At 45.4% G+C, this 26371-nt stretch overlaps 2 protein-coding genes across 2 annotated transcripts; one reads left to right on the top strand and one right to left on the bottom strand.

The window, feature by feature from the left end:
• Window positions 1-954: 954 nt before the first annotated feature.
• dtn (transmembrane protein 132C dtn) lies at window positions 955-10422 on the bottom strand. The gene is made up of 12 exons (XM_064683616.1): window positions 9463-10422; window positions 9045-9349; window positions 7762-8967; window positions 7473-7678; window positions 5689-5848; window positions 5217-5617; window positions 3693-4093; window positions 2946-3630; window positions 2749-2878; window positions 2269-2683; window positions 1912-2198; window positions 955-1828 (listed from the first exon to the last, which is right to left on the bottom strand). Exons 1-12 carry the CDS (start codon window positions 9509-9511, stop codon window positions 1814-1816), a joined length of 4260 nt encoding a protein of 1419 aa, XP_064539686.1. The 5' UTR covers window positions 9512-10422; the 3' UTR covers window positions 955-1813.
• A 5892-nt stretch (window positions 10423-16314) lies between these two features.
• LOC135429348 (probable serine/threonine-protein kinase kinX) lies at window positions 16315-18122 on the top strand. Its single transcript, XM_064683621.1, is given in 2 exon segments — window positions 16315-18031; window positions 18034-18122. Coding segments are annotated over 2 exon segments (1806 nt in total).
• Window positions 18123-26371: the final 8249 nt, after the last annotated feature.

Genomic DNA, 26371 nt, shown 5'->3' with positions numbered 1-26371 from the left:
AACTTATTTGTTTCTCATTTTGTAATTGATTTATGTTTGTTTGTTTTTTGTTGTTGAATTTGTCTCATTTTGTTTTCGTTCGAATTGTCGCTTCATAAATATATAAATATATATATAATAATGATAATCAGAGTAAACGTGAATCAGCATAATGATAATGACAATAATAAATACATATATATATATGTATGTATATGCGCATATACATATATCTCTATAAATATGTTTTAATATTATATAAAGCTTAATCGCTTGGTAATATCATAGAATATATTTGGTTACACATTTCCCTTTACTTTATTTGCTGTCCATTAATGCAATCGTGTTCAAATAAAGCTCATAAGCGTCTATATACTTTTCGTGTTCGGTTGTCGATTATTATAATTATTATTATAATGTATGTAGTTCTTAGGGTTTCTCAATTGTAATTGTAATTGTATTTGTATTTGTAATTGTATTTGTAATTGTATTTGTAATTGTAATTGTATTTGTAATTATAATGATAATAATAATATTATGATTGCGATATTTAGGCATTCGTTAGCCAACTTATACAGTTATAAAGCGATGTTTTCTTTCTTTCTTTAAATACATTTATAGTATATATATATATACATATATATCGTGGCATAATTTGGAAATTTTCTTTATCAAGTTTGTGTCGTAACGTGCCCAACTCCCTAGGCCTAGCTTTTGCACAAGTGGTTTTCCGAGCGGAGCAGCAGGACGAAGGGTTTCGCGGGGGGAGGCAAAAACGAGTTACAAACAACAAATGCATAAATTCAGCATGAATGTTTGTTTTTTTATAGTTCTAATAAGAGAGTGAGAGCGAGAGCGAGAGAGAGAGATATGCATATGAGGCCGAGATCTCGTATAAAATATGTGTGCTTTTTCGTTTCTTTTCGTTTGTTTTGTTTTTTTTTTACTAAATATATTTGGGTTGCGGGGTGCATTCAGAGAGAGGAAGGGGGGGGCACAATTGTTGCTACTAGTTTAAATTGTTCATATACTTAATTACGTGTTTTCCCCTTTGAATAGTTGGGGTGAATGATTGCAAGCGCCCAAGCCGAAGAATTGGGAAGCAATTCGCGACAAGCTATGCTTTGATGCTCTCACACACACACATATATATATATATATATATATGTGCATGTATATATGTATCTGTATATGTATATATAAATTCTTAAGCCTAAATGTACGCAATTAACAAACATTTGCCCACTTGTGCTGGCATTGATTGGGCTGCGGGTGTGCGGGAGGGGAGGGGAGGGGGGCTTGCGACACTTGAACAAATTGTATATATATATATATATATATATATATATGTACGATATCGCCTAAGTATATATATATATATAGTTTTATGCTTTTTATATGGTATGCACTTAAGGTCTAGGCAATAAATATTTCTTGTTTTCAGCGTCGCGTTTAACTCTGGGTACGATTTTTGTGTTGAGTATTCTTTTAGGTTTTGGATTGCTAGAATTGCGTTTCTTGTTGTGTGTGTGTGTGTGTGTGTGCGAGTGTGCGTGTGTGTACTAGTTACCCTTTAGTTGCATTTGCTTGGAATTTGAAACTTTTGCTGCTGCTGCTGCTTAAGACAATGCTCAGGCACCGCCGCCTCGTTGTCTCCGTCTCCAACTCCAACTCCAACTCCAACTTCAGCTCCAGCCTCGACTCCAACGGCGACGAGCTCGTCTAGCATTTGGATGTGCTTGCGCGTGGGCGTTGTTAGGGGCGTAACGACATTGTGATATCGTTGATGAAATGTTGACAATATCTCGCGAATTTTAGCAATGATCTCTTGTACTCAGGCATTTGACTCCTGCAAGCGAGCGAGAGAGAGAGAGAGAGAGAAGATGAGCATATAGATCGTGTCACATGCTTTATGCACATTCTATATTAAACCTTTAGATTATCGAAATAGTGCATGATCTGTTCGTAGTCCATGTCGAGATCATCCAGGCCCAGACGCTCGCCAGGTGGCAGCGTATCGTCAACGGTGGCCGAGAACATGGGATTGCCGACAACTGTGGCTCGCTTGATGCGCGATGATTTTGTTGTTGGCTCGCTGCTAATCGCCGCTGTGTGGGCGTGGCCATGTCCCGGCGGTGTCGGCAGACGGGCAAGCTCATCAGTGGCATTCGAATTGGCCGCATCCGCAACGGTGCTCAAAATGCTGTGGTTATGATTCTCTAAAATCGGAGGAGAGCAAAGGCAACAATGAGTATATATTTATGTACACTCATTAAATGTGCGTCTAACCCTTGATTTGTGTTATGGCTGGCGATGCTGCTGCTGCTGCTGCTGCTGCTGCGGCTGCTGCTGCTTTGGTTACTCTCTTTGGTGTCAGCGAATCGAATTGAAATGCATTCTTCTGATGCGGATTTGTGTACTCCACCAGCTTCTCGGCATTGTGCAGCTCCTCGTGCTGTAGTTGCTGCTGCTGCTGCTGCTGCTGTTGTTGCTGTTGTTGCTGCTGCTGCAGTTGCTGCTGATGTTGCTTGAGTTTCATGTGTGCCAAGCGCAGCGCTGGCTCCTGTATAAAATTGTGGCTATGGCTGTGACTGCGCTGATGCTGACGTTCCGGCTGTGGCTGCTGCGTCGCATTGTTGTTGTCGCTGTGCAGCGGCTCGCGCTTGTATTGCTGGCTGTGACGCTTGTTAATCATCTCCTTGTCCTAGTTTAAACCAAAAAAAGAACTAGCATTAATCAGAGTTGAGACGCTGAGTTGCCGCTGCCTACCTTGACGGGCGCCGACGACTGTGGCAGCTGGGGCGGCAACAGGGCGCGTGTGCCCACGTTGCGGTGCGGCGGCACCGGCGGCTTGTACTCCGGAGCGACGGCATCCTTGCGCTCATTGCCAGGCAGATAGCTGTAAGATCGTAAGATTGTTGCATCAGCCTTTTTGCCAGCTACCAGCTGCAGTTGGGCGTACTTACTGTTCGGTGTGGACCTTGTTCAGATTGGAGGCGGGCACAATGTGCGTTTGGAGCTTGGGGGGCTGCTGCTGCTGCTGCTGGTCAAAGGAGCTGACTCGCCGTCCGTTGTCGTAGTTGATGATCGGGTTGCTGGTGATGCGCATGCGGGAATCTGCCAGCGGCAAAGCATTGTTACAATTCTGCTGAGGATTGGCTGCATCTATCGAGAGCTTACCGCGCGCATTGACGTGCTGCTGCTGCGGCTGCGGCTGCTGGGCATTGTTGGTGTCGTTGACGGCGATAGACTGCCTGTCAATGGTGGAGCGTCCCAGCCAGACCCAGTCGTGGGCATTGGTGGTGGACTCCTTGAGGCGCACATCGCGAAAGCCGCCGCCGCCGCCGCCAGCGCCACCGTTGCCGTTGCCCTTGCCAGCGCCGGAGAGCGGATCGAGGCCAGACTCAATCATGGCCGGGCGGAACTTGGAGGCGTAGACGACGCACGAGATGACAAACACAATGATGGCAAAGCAGAAGGCCGTCAGCAGAACGTACATGCCCAGCTCCATGGAGGACATGTTGCCGCTGCCAATGCCGCCCGCCCGGCTGCCGTAGTGCTGCTTGTGCACCGCCTGAATGCTGGCCCGATGCTGGCGCGCCTGCACCGTCGGCTCGTACTGTTGGCTGGAGTCGCGCAGCGGTATGCCAACTGTTCGAAGCGAATCTCATTAGTCTCGACACTCTGGGTCAACCAGAGCTGGCTAAGCTTACCTATGATGTCCGCCAGGTCGCCGGTGTTGCGATAGTTTTTGCGCTCGCGTCCGACCGTGCCGTCGTTCTGTATCGACTCCTGTTTGCTGACAATGTCCACATTGTTGAAGTCCACCTCAATGGAGGCCAGGGCGCTGGCCAGCGGCGCTGCATTCGGCTTGTTCGGCTTCGACGAGCTGCCCGACGACGACGACGACGACGAGGAGGAGGAGGAGCCGGCGCCAGGCCCGCGTCGCATGCGACATTCCTCCGACAGCAGCAAAGTGACGCGCAGCAAATTGCCATTGCCCTCGCCGACGGCGATGACGCGCGGATGATGCGAGGCCAGCATCGGCGCAAAGGCGACCACCTCCGTGTCCAGGCTCTCCACCAGCAGGAAATAGTCCTCCACCGCAATGTCGCTGTAAATGCAACAATTAAACAAATTGTTACACAATTATTTCTATACTAGCAGTTTATTTTCCGAAATTCCTTTTTCCTCAACTTTCCACAGATTCTCCGTGGAAAATCTGAATCTACCCTTAACTCCACTTATTACATTTGAAAAAGGAATTAAGTTCCAAGAGCTAAAATCAACATTTTCTCGCTCATTTAAGTTTCGTTTCGTCTTAACCTAAAGTAACCCATTTACAACCTTTGACCCGCACTTTTCATTCAGCAGGCGTGGATCCTGCGAAAGCTGTGAAAGAAGTCTGAAATGAAACTGGGTTTCAAGTCACTTGAACGGAAAACAAAAAGGTTTCACACAACCGCTTTCCGCGATCTTTTCACACTTGCGGGTGGAATTGTGCGGAATTCCACGTACTCAAGACTTTTCGTAGAGTCTTGCATTTAAGCTAAAGTTGAAATCCCGCTCAAAAAACTGTTGAGCTCCATTTCCACCAAGGGAAGTGGATTATCCGAAAAGTGTTAAGCAAGACTTAAATGAATTTGCTTAAGTATCTTTGGAGCTCAGTTCGCAGCCTAATCCTCCACAGCCTAGTTTCCGTTAATTCTTTCTTTTCGCAGAGTCTTGCATCTAAGTTCAAGCTTTCAAATTCCGCACAAAAACCCATTTCCACCAAATGGAATGGATATTCCGAAAAGTGTGGAAAGGAAGGAAAGCATCTTTGGAGCTGAGTTCACAGCCCAAATTCCCAGCCTATTTTCCGTTAATTCTGTCCACACTTACGGGTGGAATTGCCAAAATCACCGCGACAAACACTCATTAGGACTTTTCGCAGAGTCTTGCATCTAATTTCAAGCTTTAAAATTCCACGTTTTCATCAAGGTGGAATGGATTTTCCTAAAAGTGTGAAACAACTCACGAATGAATTTGCAGAAGGATCTTTGCAGCTGAGTTTACAACCTATTGTTCATTCAAAAGTTTCGTTCAACCCTTTTGGTTAATTTTGTCCACACCTGCGGATGGAATTAGCCAAAACCTAGTCTTAACCATCAACCTACAACACATAAGGTGAACATTTAGCTTTCTATCTCCAATCAATCGTGACAATCAGCTTTATATAAATGTAACTTGCTTACCGCAGCGGCGTCTTGGAGCCATCGTTGAACTCCAGGTCGATGTCGAGCAGACCCTCCTGATACTGTGCCGTCAGCTTGTGCGTGACGGATGTCTCGGCCAGGTAGCCGTTCTCGATGGCATTCTCCGGCGTTATGGTCAGCTGCAGGCCGGATATGACGCGCACAATCAGCTTGGAGAGATTCACCTTGTCGCTGCCGACGCGTATCTCCTTGGTGCCAATGACACGGCCCGTGATCGGCGAGAGCACCTGGACATCGGTGCGTCCCATGGACTTGCCCTGCAGTATGCGGCCCTTGAGCGAGGCGATCTTTGGATCTGCCACGCGCAGCAGCGGCTGCACCAAGTCCGTGACGCGCAGTCCCGTGCGCCGTGAGATGAAGTAGCTAATGCGTCCGGAGTTCTGGCAAATGGAGGCAAATGGTCATTAAACGAGTCGATTGTGGGACGACTGAGCCGCCGGACTGCTCTCACCTGATCGATGGCCAGGAATTTGGCGTACACCTCGACGGGACTCTGCTGATAGCGAGCGCGACAGATGGTCTTCTCGGCGCCGACATTGTTGTAGTAGCTGCTGCCCTTCGGGTTCCACATATACGAGCGCTTCTTGCGGCGTCTGGATTGTTTGTTGTGTCTGTGCAAGCGGAGGGTATCGCAGGGCCGCGTTAGAAAATCATATTTAATTGAACGGTTCTCCTATCTCGCAACTCGTTACTCTACCTATCATGATACTATTTTTATTGCCTACTCGCTACTTGTTTTTCTTATTTAGTACCCTTTATTAATTACCTTTCGCCCGCAATTGGTTGCTCTCTATTCATTATTTTCCTCTGGCTCGCTACTTGCGATTTCCTACTCGTTACATTTTATCCGGTGCGTGTTCTCTACTCTTTACTTTATACTTGCAACTCATTACTTTCTATATGTATCCTTACACTCGCTACTTCTATTTCGCCACTCGTTAATATATCTTCACTTTGTTGAACCGTTCTTCTATCTCGCTACTCGTTACTTTACCTTCTTAATACAATTTTTATTGCCTACTCGCTACTTGTTTTTCTTAATTATTACACTTTATTTTTTACCTTTTGTCCGCTATTCGCTGCTCGCTATTCATTATTTTTCTCTGGCTCGCTACTTGCGATTTCCTACTCGTTATATTTTATCCGGTGCGTGTTCTCTACTCTTTACTTTATACTTGCAACTCATTGCTTTCTATTTGTATCCTTACACTCGCTACTTCTATTTCGCTACTCGTTAATATATCTTCTTTTTGTTGGCTACTCGCTAATTGTTTTTTCTTATTTATTACCCTTTATTCTTTACCTTTGCCCACCAATCGCTGCTCTATTTTCATCACTTTCCTATGGCTCGCTACTCGCGATTCCCTTCTCGTTACTTTTTTAATCGTTTCATATTCTATACTCTTTACTTTTTAATTGCTACTCATTACTTTCTATTTTTTTTTTTGTTCTCGGTACTTGTATTTCGCTACTCGTTACTTTTTATACCTTCTAAATACCTTTCACTGATACCTTTTTTTACCTTTACATTCCTCGTTAGTTCATACAAGCTTTTATTAATATATGCTGTTTTCTTCCTATATACTTTACTTTTCACTTTTGGTCTCCTTTCATTATTTTCCTCTGGCTCGCTACTTGCGATTTCTTACTCGTTACTTTTTTATTAGTTGCATATTTTCTACTCGTTACTTTTTACTTGCTACTCAATACTTTCTGTTTGTATCCTTATTCTCTCTACTTTTAGTTCGATACTTGTTACTTTTTATACTTTTTTAATATAGTTAACTTCTACTTTATATTACCTGTTCACTACTCGTTACATCTTACAAGCTTATATGCTTATTTCTTCTATTAACTTAACTAATTTTTCCTTTGGCTCGCAACTTGCGATTTCAGACTCGTTACTTTTACTCCCTATCATCTATAACCTACAAGTTACTTTTGAATATACTTGTAACTTCCTACGTATTCCATACTCGTTTCTTACTCGCAATTGCTATATTTTTTTTCATACTTGTAACTCGTGTTTTTCCACTCGCTAAATCTTATTTCACCCCTACCCCTACACTTATCCCTACCCCTTCTTAGACTAGTTGCGTGTTAACTATAATTTCTTATTTCTTCTTATATGTTTTTACTCGTTACTTGATACTGTGTGCTCGTTTCTCCTTACTCGCTATTCCTTGCTTTAAGCTATTTTTCTTCTATTTGTTAAATAATTGTCGCTACACTTACAGATAGTGATTGTCGTCGGTTACTTTCCAGCCCTTAATTTGGGATAGACGAAAGTCGGATATGTAAACTTCGAGCGGGAATTCGGGCATCCAGACAATGAACTTGGCCAAGCCCACATAGGTGCCATACTTGACAATGACCGAAGCATTGGACGAGCCCCGCTGCTCGGAGCCATCCACATAAACGGAGCTGCACGACGAGGAAACCTACACACAGACAATGGAAAGCAGGATGAAGTGAGGATCCATTTACTCCTTTCTTTCTTTCTCTCTCTCTCGGTTTGTCCTACCTTGATGACGCTCTCGTCCTCGGCATGGCAGGAGCTCTGCAGGGTGACATCGGCCACTTTGCCCGCCTGCGAGACAATGAAGACCTTCATGGCCTGGGCCACCTGACGGCCAGTGAGAACCGCCGTGTTCATCACCTCCCAGATCTTGGCCATGGGCAGCACCGCCTGAATGTCGTCCTTGTTGATCTCCAGCTTGGCAATCAGACGCTTCTTGGTATCGTCCGTAGCAATCAGCTCCGAGGAGTCCTTGTCCTTGGGCGTGTCATAGACATGGGTGACAGACCAGACGATCTTGCCCCCATCCAGAATGTCGTTGGGATCGTCGGCCACCTCCAGCAGCCAGGAAAAGACCTCGTACACCTCGTTGCTGGCACCGCTGCTGGTAAAGTTGCCTCTGCTCTCCGTGCTGCCGGCGGTGGCGGAGGCGGAGGAGGGGGAGGAGTCGGAGGATTCCTTGCGGAAAGCGGTTACACGAGCCGTCGTATGCTTGGGATTCTCCTTCTCAATGCTAACGCTCCACTGATCGCTGGAGGCACTGGCGCCCATAATGCGCAGCCCGGCCTTGACGCGTGCGCGGACCGTAAACGCGGCCACGCGCTGCTCCTCATCCGCATACTGATGCAGATAGACGGGCACATGCAGCTTGGACAAGGGATATAGCGGATGCTGGGGCAGCAGGAACGTGACCGAATCATCGGCGCGCAGCTCCTTGAACGCCGTCTTGGCGGCCAGCAGCGGCACCTGGGCGAATGTCGTCAACGGTTGGATCTGCACCTTCGGTTCGCATTGCTCCGGATTGCGCACCGGCGGCTCGAAGACGCTGTACGAGACCTGCGCATAGCGTTGCGGCACCTTGGGCGGCTGTCCGGGAGCGCCGCCGCCGCCGTTGCTGCCGCTGCTCTCGCGGCTGTGGCGAGGCGCGGGCAGCGCTGGCCACCAGCTGAGCGGGATGACCACCTCGGCCACACAGACTCCATCCTCGCCCTCGGGCATGCAGCGTCCTTTAAGGGGTTGTTCATTGGCCATGGCGACGTGCAGGAGCACGCAGACCTTTTGTCGCTGCAAATGGCCGCCGGGATCGGCGCCGGCGTGAAAGAGCACGCGCAGCACGGGCGAGTCTTGCGAGACACTGCCGCGCACCAGATGCGCCGAGATGTCCAGATGCATATTCGGCTGCTGCAGCTCCAGCAGCGTGGCCGTCGAGTTCTGTGGGCGACAGTTTTTTTTTTTTTTTTTTTGAATCGAACCCACACGGAATTTGATGGGAGGGGGGAATCTCTTACGTTCACATAGTCGCCCGCCTGGTTGGTGTCCATGGTGTCCGGCACAATGTAGCGCGCGGGCACCGTTTGCTTTGTCGAGAACGGGCCGTAGCTGGCGCGTATGGAGACGGGCTGTGTGGTCTCCACCACGGTGAAGCGGTCCAGCGAGAGAACCGAGTCGTACGAGGTGCGGCTCCGCGTCGGCGGCACCGAGGACGAGGTCTGCACATTGGCGATCTCCGGCGTTACAGGTGGTTGACGCGCGTGCTTCAGGAAGAAGCCGCTGTCCGGGGCCTCGAAGTGCACCTCAACGCTGCCAATGTGCTCTGCAAATAATCGATAATAAATGGGTTAATACAGTCGGTCAGTCAGTCAATCAATCAAGTGGTGCCTGATTGACAACCCACCCTCGGATTTTAATTAGTTTTACAACACTTACGTGCAACTGACAGCAGCATTAGCCAGCTAATTATTACGCAGCACTTCATGGTGTGAGCTGAATGACGCCTGCGCCCGTTTGTTTACTGATTGATTGATTGATTGATCGATTGATCGATTGATTGATTGACTGATTGACTTTTGTGTGTGACAGCTTTTGTATTAAATTTTCACTTGAATTTGTGTACACACTGTTTTGCAGTTCGTCTTCGTCTATCAGTTACAGTTACAGTTCACAATTGCTACACATTTTACAGTTTGAATTTTGCAACCAACATTTACCGTTACAATTTTACATGCCACAGGGCCAGGGGGTGTGTGTGTGTGGGGGTGGGGGGGGCGGGTCGGCGCAGGATAGGGGATTGGTTAAAAAATTTCGATAATTTGCTAGTTGTTGTTGTTGCTGTTGTCGCCGTTGTTCTTTATTGTTGTCGTTTTAATTGGTCTTTTGTTGGTTTTCGCTGCTGCTGCTGCTGCTGGTATTGCAAAAATCCACAGCACATCCTTTATTGATTCTTTCAGTGTGCAGCACACACACACACATGCAGCGTCAGGCGAATACGCATACACATACTAGCGCACACGCACACGCACATACATATACACACACGCACACATACGTATGCACAGTTAGCTGGTATCGCCTTGGTCGCCTTCGCCTACATATACACACACATTTCACATTTCATTCATTTAGGCCGTAGTATAGACACATCTTCGGAGTCTCTTTTTCTTTCGGTCGTTCTCTTTGGTTTTTGGGCGAACACTTGGCTGGCGCCAGTTAATGCCAATGCATTTGTTGCGTTTGGGGCACACGATCGAACTGATTAATTGCCACTAGTTTTGCATTAATTAACTAAGACTTTAATACATTGTTTTTCGTTTGACTTTAAAAATTTCTACGCAAATATCGAACATTTCCAAACACCCCAATACTTCCTTGGACTAGGGATGGTTCAATATATCGATAGAAAGTTCATATCGTCATAATATTTGCTCACGATATATGGCACACGCAACGATATTTAGTTCGATTACAAGCAAAAATGTCCTAAAATTCAAACAAATCGAATGACAACCCGCCAACTAGACGCTTGCTGGCAACCTTGACATGTAGATGGCGCCAGCTGTACGTGAGCGTGCTTGGCGCGCAATTCAAACACTTGAGGCAGTTTAGGAGGGTTTAGCGAAAAAAATAAAAGTAATTCTTAAATGATATTGATAAATGTGTAAATCTATTAATTCGTAAAAATAATTATATTTAAATGTGTGAGTAGGTAATGGCCATAACCCCAATTATATTTGTATGTTGTCACAAAAGTCCCATCTGGGAATATTTTCTGGGCGGGGAAGGGGACCGTTTCCTTAGGCCAGCGCGGAATGCTCTGCTGCTGCGGCTGCTGATTTGACTGCAAGGCAGCAAAATAATCAAATAAATTAAATAAACGCGTCGAACATATTAATGTTGGGCACATTGCACGTATGCAAGCGCAAATTATTGCACATAACTGTAAATTCAGCGGCGGGCAACAGCGGGACATTTCTGGGACAAAACCTTTTCCCAGCGAACTTGAAATTTACGTGCATTGTGCATGGCCGCCATTTTGTTGGCTGCCGCAGTTCGGCTGCATGCGAGTGCGAGTGCGAGTGCGAGTGAGCTAGCACAACTGCAGCCGCAGCATCCCAATGCAACTGCATGTGCATGTGCATTTGTGTGTGTGTGTGAGTGTGTGCAGTTGTTGACTTCTGATTGGATGCCGCAGCTTTGATTTCTTGCTGCACAGAATGAAACACGTTGGCTGCATTTTTCGCCGTTGTTGTTGTTGTTGTTGTTGTTGTTGTTGCCATCTTGGCAGCCAATTACCGTTGCGTGCCGCATAGCACAGCACATTCCAGCAACAGCACAAATCATGCATATTATTGAAAGAAACTTTGGCGCACACAAAAAACAGCAGCAGCGGCAGCGGCAGTGATGTCGCTTTAGCTACTTTCCCGTCAAATTGGGCTTTTTTTTTTAACTAAAAAAGCAGTTAACAACATGTTTTACTTTGAAGCTAGCAGAAGTTTTGGCTCTTTTTATGTGCTCAAGGCCAAGTTTTTAATTTTAAGTATTTTTTTAATAACTCAAATGGAGTTTTGGCTTTTTTTAACGTGTTGCCGCTGCTTTTTTAATTTTACAATTTTAATTTTATAAAAGCTTTTATTTTTATTTAAAGTTTTTTTAAATTGTTTTTTTTTTTTTTTGAGTAATTTAAGAATAAGTTATTTGGAGTTCTGGCTTTTTCTTAAAACTGTTTTTGGCCTTTTTTATTTTACAAAATTTTACAACTCTTTTGTTTTTGAGTTAATTTTGTAGAAAATATATATTTTTAGTAGTTTCTGTATAAATAAACTACACGAAAGAGAGCGAAATAGTTAAAATTGTTCTTCCAGCTTTATTTTTGAACACACTTTTCACACTAGAACTAGCACTTTTTGTTGCTTCTCAACACTGAACAGCAGCAGCAGCCGGTTATTGATTTGTGAATTAATTCAAAATATGTTTTGTGTGTACACACACACACACACACACGCACACACACGCACACACGTACATGCATGCAAGTTGAACGCATGAATTAATTAAAAATTCCGTTGGTGCCCGCTGCGCGAAAGTGGTTAGCATAAGCAAACGGCGATAAAGCAGCAACAACAACAACAACAACAACAACAACAGCAACAACAACAACAACAACAGTAGAAAGAGTCGATTGTTGCCTGCCTCCAGCTTTGTCTTTATTTATGACATTATTAATGAAAGTTCTTTAATTATGTTTTAGTTTGTTTTATTGCTATTTTGGCTACTTTTAACATTTTAAGTTGGCAACATTTCGAAGTTTCACAACACTGCGCATTTATCGCTGTTGATCGATAAGAATCGTAGCAAATGCAAATGCCGTTAGCTGCGTCTGTGCTTCTTCTTGCCTTTGCCCAACACTATTTACGGTAAATGCATTCTTCGGTAACTTCGGTGCTTATTGTCCGATCTTAATGCAATTTTCAGTGCATAAATTTGGCATATTGTAGAGTGTGTGTATGCCAAAGCTCCACACTCTATCTTCTTCTAGATTTTGTGAAATATATCTCATCTGTGTGTACTACATATATACTTATACTGTATTTAGTTTATATACTAATTTTTAAGCCTCTAGCTTTTAAAATCTTCCAGTTATGCTTAAGGAAACAAATCTGAACATCGATTATTAATTATATGAAGAAAAGAGGGCGCAGATTGAAGAAGAACAAAGATTCCACATTGCTCAAAATATGTTACATTTAAAAACTTCACATTGTGCGATTCCATTAGCAAGTGTCTGGATAAAATAAGGTACCGCTTCTTTTAAGAAATAGCTGTTCGAAAATTCGATAAATCATCATTAAAAAAAGGCGGATGACTCGGCGTGAATACCAACATTTATTGCAAATGTGAAAAATGTGGTTTCTTATGGGAAAACGGACAGACTAATATATTTCACATTCGCAAAAAATGTCAGAAATGTTGACAGTGGAATTAGGCAATAAAAAGATTATTGGCAAATGTGGAAAAAGTACAGGCTAACATATTTCACATTCGCAAAAAATGTCAGAAATGTTGACAGTGGAATTAGGCAATAAAAAGATGGTGATAAAAAGAGGTCTGTGTCTGTGACTTGGCTGCTGATCGGGAATATATACCTTATATACTTTATGGGATCTGACTGTCACATATTCAGGCACAAGCCGAAACACTCGAGCATTGGCAACGGGTGCAGGGTATGCAGGAAAATGGCAGCAAATTGGCAGCACTGTAAATTCACATTAAAGAGAGATACGATCGTCAGAAATTGACGAGAGAAGTTGCTACCAGGTTGCTGCTGCTGCTGCTGCTTCTGCTTCTTCTTCTTCTTGCTGCTTCTTCTTGTTGTTGTCGTTCATTTGTTGCATGTCTGCACGCGCTTGGAGGGGGGCGGGGGGCAACTTGAATGACGACCACGGCGACACCTTCTCCATAACAAATCAGGTGGAGGCCAATAGAAGCTGCTGCTGCTGCTGCTGTCTCTTCTTCTTGTTGCCTTCTTCTTCTTCTTCTTCATGTTGCTGCTGTTGCCTCTTGAAGATGTTTGTAATTTAATGGCCCTCTTTATTTTTGTTACATTATTATTATTCAAGTGTTGCGCAGCTGCCGCAACATTTCTCTCTGTCAATTGATCTTTTGTTCACTTTTCTTGATAAACACACTGAGGCCCTGTCCCTGCCCCCACTCTCCCCTCTAGGTAGACCCGCCCGCCCACCTGCATCCCGCTGGCCAAGAGACGCCTCCAGCTAGTCTCTATCAAAAGGCTTCTGCGTGGAAATTTATGATATGTCATTAGCATGCAAAAAGAGTGGACAACAAATGACCATAGTCAAGCGGGCGGGAGGTGGAGGGGCAAAAGGGGAGGGGGGGGGGCACACATGTTGTATGTCTCGTCTGGGCGTGGCAGGGGCGGCAGAGCACCCGCCTCTTGGCATGAGCCACACGCGATTGTGGCGCATTTTTGGCCCGATTTTATGTTTCTATTTTTCGGGGGCCTTTGTTAATCCTAACCAAAAAAAAAAAACAAACAAACAAAAAAACAATTAAAAAAAAAAGAAATATGTTTTTGTGCCAATAAATTGATTGTTTTGTCGCTTTTCGGACAGCTCGTAGAAATCTTCGATATTGAAATTAATTTTCTGTCATAGGTCAAATTCGCTTTCTTTCTTCTCCTTTTTTTCTGCCCCAGGGCCGGATCTCTCGGCGCCTGAGCGCCCAAATTGGGGCGCGACAATCAATTGGAATATAATGTTAAAGAAAGACAATAAAGTTACATCTGATCACACACATGTGTCATACATGCATATATCGTATGTCATTAGCTCTTTTAATCGGGTGCTATAAAAAGTTTAAGCTGAAAATCGATATTTATCGATTGTGAGATATCGGAAAATGTATCGATATAATCTAGTTGTTCTGCTATGGTAGGAGATACAAGAAGTTACGAAAGTCTCTATGCGAAATAAACAGAGGTTAAGAATCGATATTTATCGATTGTGGGATATCGGAAATTTATCGAAATAATTTACTTTTTCTTCATATGGCAGGAGATATGGCAAATTACGAAAGTTTCTGGCTCTTATCATCTCTGAGATAAGCGAAAAAGTCGCGGCTAAATATCGATATTTATCGAATGTTTGAAATTGAAAGTTTATCGAAATCATCTATTTGCTCTGCATATGGCAGGGGCTGCGAGAAATTACGAAAGTGTGTAGCTTTTTTCATCTCCGAAATATGTCGCGGCCAAAAATCGATATTTATCGATTGTGGGAAAGTTGGAAAGAGTCAGAAAGTTATCGAGCTGACCTGCTTGTGCTGCTGATGGTAAGGGATACTAGAAATTACTCGTTGTGCGAAATAAATAGTGGCTCAGAATCGATATTTATCGACTGTGGAACATAATGAAAAGTTATCGAAATGATCTATTTGCTCTGCATATGGCAGAGGCTACGAGAAATTACAAAAGTCTGTAGCTATTTTCATCTCCGAACTATGCGAATTAGTTCGATGCTAAAAATCGATACTTATCGATTTCAGGTATTTTAGCAAAACTGTTTTGGTTCGATTCCCGCTTCGAAAGGCTCGGCTCGAAAACACATAATCAATTTACGACTTAGTATATTTATGCGCCCAAATCGGGGCTAGTTAGTTGCCCGCTTAGTCCGGTCGTTTAGCGCGGCGCAACAAATTTAATCATTAATTTATGAACTTTCGATGCTGGGCAAAATGATTTCTCAGCGGCGATTTTAATACCCTGCAACCTTTGAAATGGTTAAAAGCGGTATATTAGTTTCGTGCAAGGTTATGAAACGGGCGAATGGTTTCATCTACAACTCTCGCGTCTCTGCTTAAAGAGACTTTAAGAAAGGGCCCAAATCAGGTTTGTTTTAAATCATCGATCAATTCGGTTTCTAGGCGATCGATAAAAATCGATTTCTTAAGAGTTTAATAAAAATCGATTTCTCAAGAGATCGATAAAATTCGATTATAAAATTAAATTTTGTAGGAGATCAATAATAATCGATTTCTTAAGATATCGATAAAAATCGATTAATTAAGAGATCGATAAAATTCGATTATAAAATTAAATTTTCGAAGAGATCAATAAAAATCGATTTTCAAATTAGATTTTCTGGTCACACTTTTTGGATATACCTCAATAGTCTTCTGCTTAGGTAATGTATACCCTATATATATATATATACGCCTTTTACCATCTTTAAGCCTTGAAAGTTGTTGAAAGATCGGACTATGAATACCGAAGTTAATCAAGAAGTGATTTCCCGCAAAAAGTATGGGACGAAGGGAGGAAGAAGCACAGCAGGAAGCTGAAATGTTATAAGTAGCAGGTCGCAGGGTATTTTGTAGTCGAGCACTCCCTATCATTGTGACCCGGTTTTATTATTTTGGCCAATATGACAGAGGTCGCTCGGCGATGGGTTTCGGGTTTCGCCAGGGGGCCCTTTGACTAGAAACTTTCTTCTTCCGCCTGATTTGGCTAGCTTCGACGCGGGGTTATTAGTTGACCATTGACCCCGTTGGCGAAAACGGGTTCTGGGAAAGAAAGCAAATTATGAATAGGCTAAACAGATTCTAGAGCGGAGAGGGGGGGAGGGGGGCAACGGACTGATGAATAATTCAGAGCTCAGATCGAAGATCGCCAAAAATTAGCTGCGGTCCAATCGGAGCGCGGCGAGCTAATATAAGTCGCAGCTGCCGCTGGGAGCCCAGTTTAGTCGCATTTGAAATCCCGACGAGATGTGGAGCAAACGCTGCGTCTTGGCGCTGATCGCCAGCTGCGTCTTGTGGCTGGCGCTGGCCACCAGAGAGGCTGCCGGCGAGACGAGAATCGAGGTGGACGAGCACGGGGACGAGTACGAACTGAAGCGATTCCACATCCAGGGCCGACAGCTGAACGGGAATGGCAGCAAGTCGCAGTGCGTGGTGACCAGGCGGAAGCGGGCCAGCGGTCGCTCCTTGGCCCTGGCCGGGCCCAGTGTCTCGGTCAGCTCGCAGCAGCTTAGCCTGAGCGCGGTGCCGGCGCCCGTGGAGCATCGGGAGGCGGTGCTGCAGCTGGAGCAGGAGCCGGGCAGCAAGCGTCGCTATGTGGCGCTGGCGGCGGTGCAGCTGGAGGAGGATGACGAGGACGAGGACGATGAGGATGAGGAGGATGATGATGAGGAGGTGGAGGAGGACGAGGCGGAGCAACAGGAACAGCTGGCTAATGATGATGAACAGCAGCCGGAGCAGGTGCAGCTGCAGCTGCAGGTGCAGGAGCAGCCGGTGGCCGCCATCCAGCAGCACCAGCAGCAGCAGAAACAGTTCTCCGGGCAGAACTCCAGCCCCTTTGTGGGCGCCAGCTTTACCCAGGCTGTGCCCGGCGGCGTCAGCGTGGTTGCCAATGCGGCCACACACGCCAATGTGGGCGGGGATGCGGGCATCGTTGTGGTCGAATCGCAGCAGCCGCCCAAGGTGAATCCCAACACGCACGCGGTCTTCGAGCTGAAGCCCCTGACGCCGCTGAAGCAGACGGAATTTGTCTACTACGGTGAGGATCTGGATCTGGATGAGGATGAGAATGAGGATGAGGATGGGGGCGACGATAGCTTCTACTACGGCGATCGCTACCAGGGCGTGGGCCTCTACGATGAGTACGAGCACTTCATAACCGAGGACAGTCCCGTCAGCACCTCGGCCATTTGGAGCACGGGCGGCGACGATGACGATATCCATCCCGTCATAAATGAGCCCAATCAGCGTCCAGTGGAGACCAAGAAGAAGAAGAAGAAGCAGCAGCAGCAGGTGAAGCGCAGAAAGAGCGGACAGAAGAGAAAGCAGCAGCAGCAGCAGGAGCTGGAGAAGGAGAAGGAGAAGAAGAAGCGGCGACCGGCAGAGCAGACGCTGGCAGAACTGGAGCAGCAGCAGATCAAGAGGAAGCAGCAGCAGCAGCAGCAGAGCGTCAGCAGCGCTGCGGACAAGCCAAAGCCCGCCAAGAAGAAGCCAGCCAGCAGCAGCAGCAGCAGCAGCTCCTCCTCCTCCTCCTCACCCGTCAAGCGGCGCAAGACCAAGCCCAGTCAGAAGAAGAAGAAGAAGAAGAGCAGACCGAGCAGCTCTGTTAACAAGCGCCGCCGTCCCAGCAGCAGCAGCAGCAGCAGCAGCGGCAGCAGCAGCGACTACAGCTACAGCGACACGATGGGCGGCTATAGACGCCGCCGGCCGCAGCAGACGACGGAGGCGCAGCGTCGCCGCCGGCTGCAGCAGAAGCGTCGCCGCCAGCAGCTGCAGCGCCGTCGACGTCGCCGCAACAAGATACGCAACCAGAACATCAACGGCGTCGGCGCCGGCGTCGGCTATCGTCGTGAATACTTCGGCGACGAGCCGATCGTCAATTGCATCTACATCAACAAGGATCCGCCGACGACGACGACGACAACGACGCCGCGTCCCTTCTGGAATCTGCTGGGACGCGGCGCGGAGCCGCGGACGCCGCCGCGGAGCAGACGCTGCGTCGCCGCAGCGGCGTATTCGGGCAGCGCAAGCGCACAAATCTCAAATTTGTGGCCTAAATCGAGGCGAATATTAAATTAATCTAATACATTTTTTTTTCATTTTTTTTTTTTGTTTAGTTCCGTATTTATTTATTTAAACATACATAAGTATATATATATTTTTTAATAAAACACATTTTTAATCGCTCAATTGAATTTTATCGTGTTATCGATTATTTTCTGTGCAAATACTCATCTAAAATGTGCGACAACTGTGCTGGCCACGCCCCGCCCCTGTTCGCCGTGTGACGTGGCCAGCCCAAGGCTACGAGGGGAGAGGTAGGGGGAGTGTGTGTGGTCAGGCGCAGGAGTGCGCGCAAAACAAAACAGACAGCAGTAAAGCAGAGGGCAGAGCAAAGCCATGAGTGGGAGCGAGAGCGAGAGCGAGATAGAGACTTTTTCAAGTAGCGCTAGTTTATGATTTCCGTCGTCAGATGGCGCCAGCGAAGCGCAATTTAAAATGTCAACGATGGGAACATTTGCTGCCTGACGCTGCGGAATTTCCGTTAGCCGTGAGCGCCACAGACGCCCCCTAACGGACACCCCACCCCAGCGCAGCGCAGCGCAATAGCCCGCACAGTGTTTAAGAAAAGTATGCTGTCGCCAGAAAAGTATTTAATATATGCACACATTTCAACAGTGTGCTGATATGAAGCAAAAATTGATTTGCATATTGAATGCTTTTGTTGTTGTTTAGATTGTTGTTGTGTTCACTTTTGAATCTATTTTTGGCTTCTATTGCATACTTTGCAGGTGGCTCGAAATAGTTTAGAATAGCTTTTCACTTGCCCAACTCGCTGACGAATACTTATTTGCCTGACTGTGTGTGTTTGTGGCTGGAATCGATCGATATGCGGTGTCCAGCAGCAGCAGCAGCCAGGCAGCTGCTGTACTTTTCGTGCAAGTTGCGGTTGGCAAAAAAGTATCTCTTGTAGATACACAACGCACACACCCACCCACGCACACACACACACACACGCATACACTCCGCGCATTGCAGGGCGCATTTAGTTTGGCTTCCGCCCATTTCAGTTAATGATGTTGTGGTTGTTGTTGTTGTTGTTTGCTGAATAAATAAAAAGGCGTGCGCGCACAGGACACAAAAGAGCACAGGCAAAGGCAGGGCGTGGGCCAGGGGGGGGGGGGGGGTGGCGGTGGGTGTCAGAGGAAGCTCAACAGAACTGAAAAGGCACAACAAAAAATAGAGCACAGCTCAACGGGAATGTAATGTACGGACGTTAGCAGAGAGTGTGGGGGAGAGGGGGGGAGGGGTCGTCAATTGTATCATGTTTGCAGCGTTGGTTTTTTGGAGTCGGTGTGTTTGAGGAGTGAAAGAGGGGGGGGGGGGGGGGGAGCGGGGGGTGAGTTATTGCAATCAACTTTTTTATTGTAAGCAAATGCCAGAATTCTTGGCAGCTGAAATATATTTATTAGAGATTTATTTATTTATTAAAGATTAAAGCGATATTTTTTATTTATATTTTAATCGATATTTTGGCTATCTAAGAAGAGTACGCGATAATTGACTTTTCAATTAAAGTATCGATACCTAAAGATATAAGCGATATTTATATTTTAATAGATATTTAATTCATGTTTTGTTTTTTAAATATCTGAAAACTGATCAAAGCTAAAGACACACAAATTTGGAGTGTAGGATAGCTCAGCGTATGTAGAAATAAAGAATATTCCACTTTTTGGATAACTCTCCCCAGGATAGGCTAACTTAGAGCATAGCCCACAATTTGGATAAGTCAGCCCCATTCTACTCAAAATCAGACGCATATTCTAGAGCTTTCGGATGCATTGACATTTGCACGTCATATTTAGGCTCTGAAAATTTCACAAAGATCGGACTGTAAGTTCCGAAGTTAACCAAGAAAGCATTTTCCACACAAAGAGTTGGGTTAAGAGGGAGAAGAGGGAGAGTCTCTCCAGAAAGAGTCTCTCCCGCTTATTAACTAGGAATTTTCCCTTAATATATATATAATGTATAACTGATATATAATAATCTTCCTCCATTGGGTTACATTATTAATTTTTTATATAGCATTGCGATAATATTTAACTTTTCATCTTATTCCCCGGAAATCGGACACCAAATGCCCGTAAATATGACAGAAATTGGTTTGGTTTTTTAAAGGTTCACTTTTTGTCTTTCTCACGCTATGCGCTTCTATAGCTTCATGGTGACGGGGGGGGTATTGACTCTTGAGGGGGGGGGGGTGGGGGGTGGTATTGAGGGGGTTTAGTCATTGATATCGTGCGATGATTCGTTACTTTTACCGATTGGCACGCTTTTTAATAGCGTGTGTTTTTTCTTTTGTAAATATTTACTGAAGGAATTCAGGAAGTGTGCGACTTTTTGCTGCAGAGTGGCAAGGGTAGATATGTTAAGGGGTGGGGGGGTGTGGGGTAGAGTTTGTGTTAATATTTGGCTTGGAGTGCACTTCAGTAATTAATAATTGAGCGAGGTCCTTGCACTGGGCAGGCCGGGAGAGAGATCGGGCCAGCTTGGATCTGATCGGTGGAATTGAGCTGTCCGTTTGTCTATATGGTCAGAGAGTCGGAGAGAGAGAGAGAGAGAGCATCGCAGCTGTGCCGGCTGGCTGGGGCTGGGGCTGCGGCTCAGTCGGGTCATTGGCATGTGGACAAGAAACTGGTCCTAATTTGTTTTTGCGGTTGCCCCAGTTTGGAAAAGGAGCACGAGCCAAAGAAGCACAAAGAAAACGAAGAGCCGGCCATTCGAAAGGGGTTAGCAGCAGCAAAGGGCACAACAAAGAGGATGACCAACTAAGTAGATACCCTGTGCACGATCGCTCGCAAGGTGGGAGCTATTTGAGAAGTGAAATATTCTAGAGACTTTATGAATAAAACCTGTAAATGGGTATTTATTAAAAATCGATATTTATCGATTTGGCGATTTATCAAACTAGAGATTCACTGAAAGTCCGTGGTTGGCATCGATATTTTACGATTTTGTGAGAAGAGCTATTAGAAGAAAATGCAATCAATGAGCACGACATCGATATTTATCGATTGTGTGAACATGGAAGAGTTATCAAAGAAGAGAATAATTTTATTATGCCAATGACACACATATTAATAACAAATACTTTCCGAATGTTCTAGCCTGGAATCGATAAATATCGATTTTGTGAAAATTGGAATGATGTAATTAATGATTAATGATCGATAATCTGAGGCTGCCAGCGAATTGTAAGAATTGTAAGAGCTATTTAAGAAAATAATATTATTAATTAGCACAAATTTGAAGTATGTAACTTTTGCGATATTTATCGATTTTGTGAGAATTGGAAGTTATATGAGATATACTCGATATTCCAGCGCTGCCATCGATATATATCGATCTAGAGCTAGCCCGCAAACCTATCGAAATAATATTTATGCATTAACGTAATCGAATTGAGCTAACTTCTGCTGCGTGTCCCAAAGCACTTGCCGCAAACGAGCATACCCGCGATTTGACCCGATTGCAAAAGGGCACAGGGTATTCGGAGGAGTCGGCGATGCCGTCGCTTTCGGCACAGTCTGTTAGTTTCTACTGATTTATGGCAACGTATTGATTAAGCGTCGCGTCTGCCGATTCCTGCCCTTGCCCCTGCCCCTGGCCCCCGTCCCGGCCGCGTTGAAGGTGTGAGTCGCAACCCTCGCCGCGAGTTTTTTAACGCCAGTTGCCGTCGACAGATTGGCCAAGGGTCTGCGCCAGGCTCTGCGCCAGGCTCCTCGGCTGTGGCCAGGCAGATGTTTTACAAGGCTGCTCCTTTATTTTATCTTTCCTCACCTCTCCCCTGCTATCCCCTGCTCTGCTCTGCTTTGCTCTGCTCTCGTGGACGCGCCTAGTTACGCAATGATTTCTGGTCCGGCCACGGCCAGCAGGGGCGTGTGTGTGCCTGGCCCAGGTAAAGGCCACAGAAAAAAGGTGCGTCTATTTAGTCATAAGTGGATGCGTAATTGGGCAACTGATGACGGACAGCGGAGGAGGCGGAGGCGCTGTGTAGGAGGCAGTTGGATTAGATTGTTTATGCGGCTCGTCAGGCGTTTAATGGGCAACTGGCAACTGGCGACTGGCCTGGCTAATCCCGGAGAGGTGTGCATAATGCAGATCACGCTTCGGCTGGGCATCCTTCGGGTCAGTCAAAATCCTGCAGCCGGCTGTAAGCGATTGTACGATACCCTGTTCGCTATGCAACACGAGCTGAAAGCAGTTCTTCGCTGACTCTTAAACTGTTGGCAGTGGCTTTTAAACTGTGAAGAGGTCCGCATACGGAATTCCAATTTATATTCTATCATGCTTCGAATCTCAGTCGAACCGCAAATCAAACCAAATCTTATTTAGAGGGTGCTCTAGTCGAAAGACAAGGAGATATCCTGGGGAGATGTCCTGCAAACACAGCTCCCCCTCAGGCTGCACGCCTTCTTCTTCTTCCCCTAGCCTATGAGCATTACATTCTGGCTTAACTGAGGCGCTTCTGGAACAATCTTTATGAAATTTTCTGGACTTAGCTCAGACACACAAAACTTGTCATATACCAAGGCCCAAGACTTAAGCTTGAAGAATGCGTTTTTTGGGGGCAGGCATCCAATAATTGAATTATTTCTCATATGCATATACCGTACCATGCATACCAAGTTTAGAGTATCGAGCGCTTATAGTTTTCGAGTTATGCAAGTCTTAAAATCGATATTTATCGATATCAACAATATGAGAGGAGATATCGATCAAAGTTTTGCTGCTCATGGTATATGGAAACACATAATTACAAGCCAGGTAGGTCTCGTTGTTTTCGAAATGGACGGGCGACTTAGCTGATCAGGAATATATATTTATATATTGCTAGCGGGTATTGTCCGGCATTGCCCGTGGACACATTTTAGACATTACTTTTGCACTAAGTACACACCCGTGGAATATTGGGATTTACCCATCTTGATCTCCACTTCTATCTAAAAATATGCTAAAAGTGCATCGAATAAAGAACCAGATGTTCGCGGGGTTAGTCTTGAGGTGAGACACTTAAAGCTGAAGAATAAACTTTCGTTTTAAAAAACCTTTAACCCGCATTTGCCGCCCACAAACGTATCAAAAATCAGAAAGATCTTTGAAAATGATTTTGAAGACATTTGAACCAGCGACTTTTTTTCCTATGGTGTGCAGAGCTAGCTAGGCAGTTTGCGGGCGCGTTCCTTACATAATTGGGGCAAGTCCTTGGAGAAGCTAAGCTCCAGCTAATCTACCCCATTTTGCAGTCTGTGAAAGGGGTATGAAAACTTTTCAGCTGGACAGCTGCTGCGGCTGTGGCTGCGGCTGCGGCAATTGGATGCTGCAAGAAGAAGCTGCACAAACTGAAAGTCAATTTAATTATAAAGCGGCAGCACACACACAGAGAGAAACACAACTCAGCTGGTTGTCCTTGGTAGCTGATCCTGCCACGCGCTAAACTGTGGCTCCCCTCCCCAGTGGCAGCAAAGGGAGGGGGGGGGGGGCACGAATGCAGCTTGCAGCCAGCGCCGCCTGCTGCAAATGCTGGTAAACGGTAAACGGTAAACGGAGCCTGGAACAGGTAAGTGGCAGGCCAACAGGTAAGCGGTGATGATGCCTGCAACATCATGTTGCACTCACTCGCTCAAGATGAATACAAATGAAGGGGCACGTGCCGTGTGTGTCTCGTTCGTTTGTTGTTGTTGCTGTTGTTGTTGCAAGGATGCAAAAGGACTGCGGCTGCAACAGCCGAGAGGGTCCTCCAGAGCTGCCAATGCACCTGTTCGGCCTATTAAAAAGGCCGTCTGTGTGTGTGTGTGTGTGTGTGTGTGTGTGTGTGTGTGTGTGTGTGTGTGTGTGTTGGCCAATATGTTGGTTCATTGCACTGCCAGAAGCCCGCGGGCAGCGAGTGGCAGGCAGCATCTCTGCGGCAAGAGTCTCTAGTGGAAGGGGCAGGGGCTGGGGCAGGGGCAGGGGAAGGGGCAGGTAATGCGGATGCGGATGCGGATGCCACAGCCAACATGTGGCACATTTAATGCAGCTTTGGCATCTAATTTACAAATGTTTTGTTCTTTTCTTTTTTTTAATTTTTAACTTCAATTTAATTGCAGAAATTAATTTGGAAAAAAAGTATTTATTTTTTCTAGCATACCCGATTTAAAGAGAAAGAGAGAGAGAGAGACAGAGATTTTTTTGGTAGGTTTTGATCTACTTTTAAAGTCCCATTTGATACGATTCTGGGATTATGTTAAGATAATTTTGTAGCTTCCAATTCAGTTAGAAACTATTCTACAAACATTCTAGCTTCTTTCTATGCACAGCTCCCCCTCAGGCTGCACACCTTCTTCCTCTTCCCATAACTAATGCGCAATACATTCTTGCTTAACTGAGGCGCTTCTGGACCAATCCATATGAAATTTTCCGGACTTACCTAAGACATAAAAAACTTGTCATATACCAAAGCCCAAGGCTCTAGCTTGACGAATACGTTTTTTACCAATTCCTGCGAAATGGGGGCAGGAAGATAGAGAGATATATGTAGATATAGAGAGATATAGATATAGAGAGATATAGATATAGAGAGAGATATATAGAGAGCTATAGATATAGAGAGATATAGATATAGAAAGAGAGATATATGGATTGAGATAGATTGATAGAGGAATAGAGAGATATATACATAAATAGAGATAGAAGCATAGCGCGAGAGAAAGAGAGAGAGAGAGCGCAAACAGTTATAGGAATATTCCAAGGAAAATCTTTTGCATTCTTAAGATTACTTTTTTTTTTATCTTTGGTGCCTTTTTCTAGAAGCTGCACAGATCACTTTACTCGGATATGTTTTTTATAATTTTTACAAATGTTCAATTTGTGCGGATCTCATTTGTAGGTCGAGGATGATGCGAATTCCCTTAAGGTTCCCAATGTTTTTTGACGTCTTTCCAAGACTGTCGTCTCTCTGCTATCTGCAATGCAATCCGGAATTATCTTTACCTAAGGTGAAAGGCAAGAAAGAATCCCCTTGCCACACAATCCAAGTGCCATTGGCTTCTGTTGAGCCTGAGGAACCTGACACTGTGGGGAGCATCAGAGTGTCGACCAAATGGCTTAGATAATCAATCCAGCCAAGGAGTCGCAGTTGCAGTTGGAATTGCAGTCAACCCGTTTGGGCCTGCTGTTGCCCGTGGCCCAAAGTGTCTCCAGCGGAGCGGGTTTCTCGCATCGAATGCAACTCGAGACATGTGCCTGACTGCTTAATCTAATTTAGCTGCGGAGTGCGGCAACGTTTTTAATGGCTAACAAAAAGAAACCCCAATGTAATAAAGAAGAAAACAAGGGAAAAACCTGCGGGAACAGCAAACAGGACAGTCGAGTGCGGGGTGTGCGTGTGCGTGTGTGTGTGTGTGTGTGTGGAGTGTAGAACAATTAAAGACAACAACGACAAAAGACGTTGTTGATGATGACGATGAAGTTGGCAACGGGCGAGCCAGAGCCAGAGCCAGAGCCAACCGCAGCGCCGGAAGTGCAGGCGCTGCCGAGCGCAGAAGTCGGCTGGGCGAAGGAAATGTATTTGATATAAGGCTGCGACATACCCTCGATTGCTGCTGCACTGAGCTAGAGAGGAGAGGGAGAGCGTGCGACGAGCGATCAGCACGATCAAACCCAATCAACGATGCGATCAACAAACGATATTAATGCTGAATATCGATTCAAATAGTGTTAGCAGGAGAAGGTAGGGGGGGGGGGGGGCAGGGGGAAGGGCAGCTGAGAGATACCTTGTACAATTTAGTGAGGGTTGACCAAGAGTTAAATATACTTAGTAATAATCATCAAGTTATTGTGAATAAAATCAAGACAGATCGATATTTATTCGAGTTATTTTGAATAAAACCGGGGCTTATAATCGATATATATCGAACGCCTGTGCGAGAGCTACATATTTAAAAGACTGAGAATCGATAATCCACGAGATAATGTCTGTGTCAAGGGCTTTAAAGGCCTAAAATCGATTTTTATCGTCCTTCTGTGCAACAGCCTAGAAATTAAAAGGCTAAAAATCGATAATTTATCGACATCCGTGTGAGAGCTAAAGACTTAAGAGGCTGACAATCGATATTTATCTTACATCTGTCTAAGAGTCGAAGACTTAATTGACTGAAAATCGATATTTATCGACTCTCTGTTTAAGAGCCAGAGACGTGAAATTTAAAACCTCTATTCTCCCAAAACAATACGCAGAACGAGTTTATTATTTTGTTTTGGA

The sequence above is a fragment of the Drosophila montana genome, unplaced genomic scaffold (genome assembly GCF_035044405.1).
Source record: "Drosophila montana isolate Dmon_TW-CO22-7 unplaced genomic scaffold, ASM3504440v1 contig_2666_1, whole genome shotgun sequence".
Classification (NCBI taxonomy): Eukaryota; Metazoa; Arthropoda; class Insecta; order Diptera; family Drosophilidae; genus Drosophila; species Drosophila montana.
The sequence above is the reverse complement of the archived record's forward strand: the minus strand, read 5'-3'. Positions and strand labels throughout refer to the sequence as shown.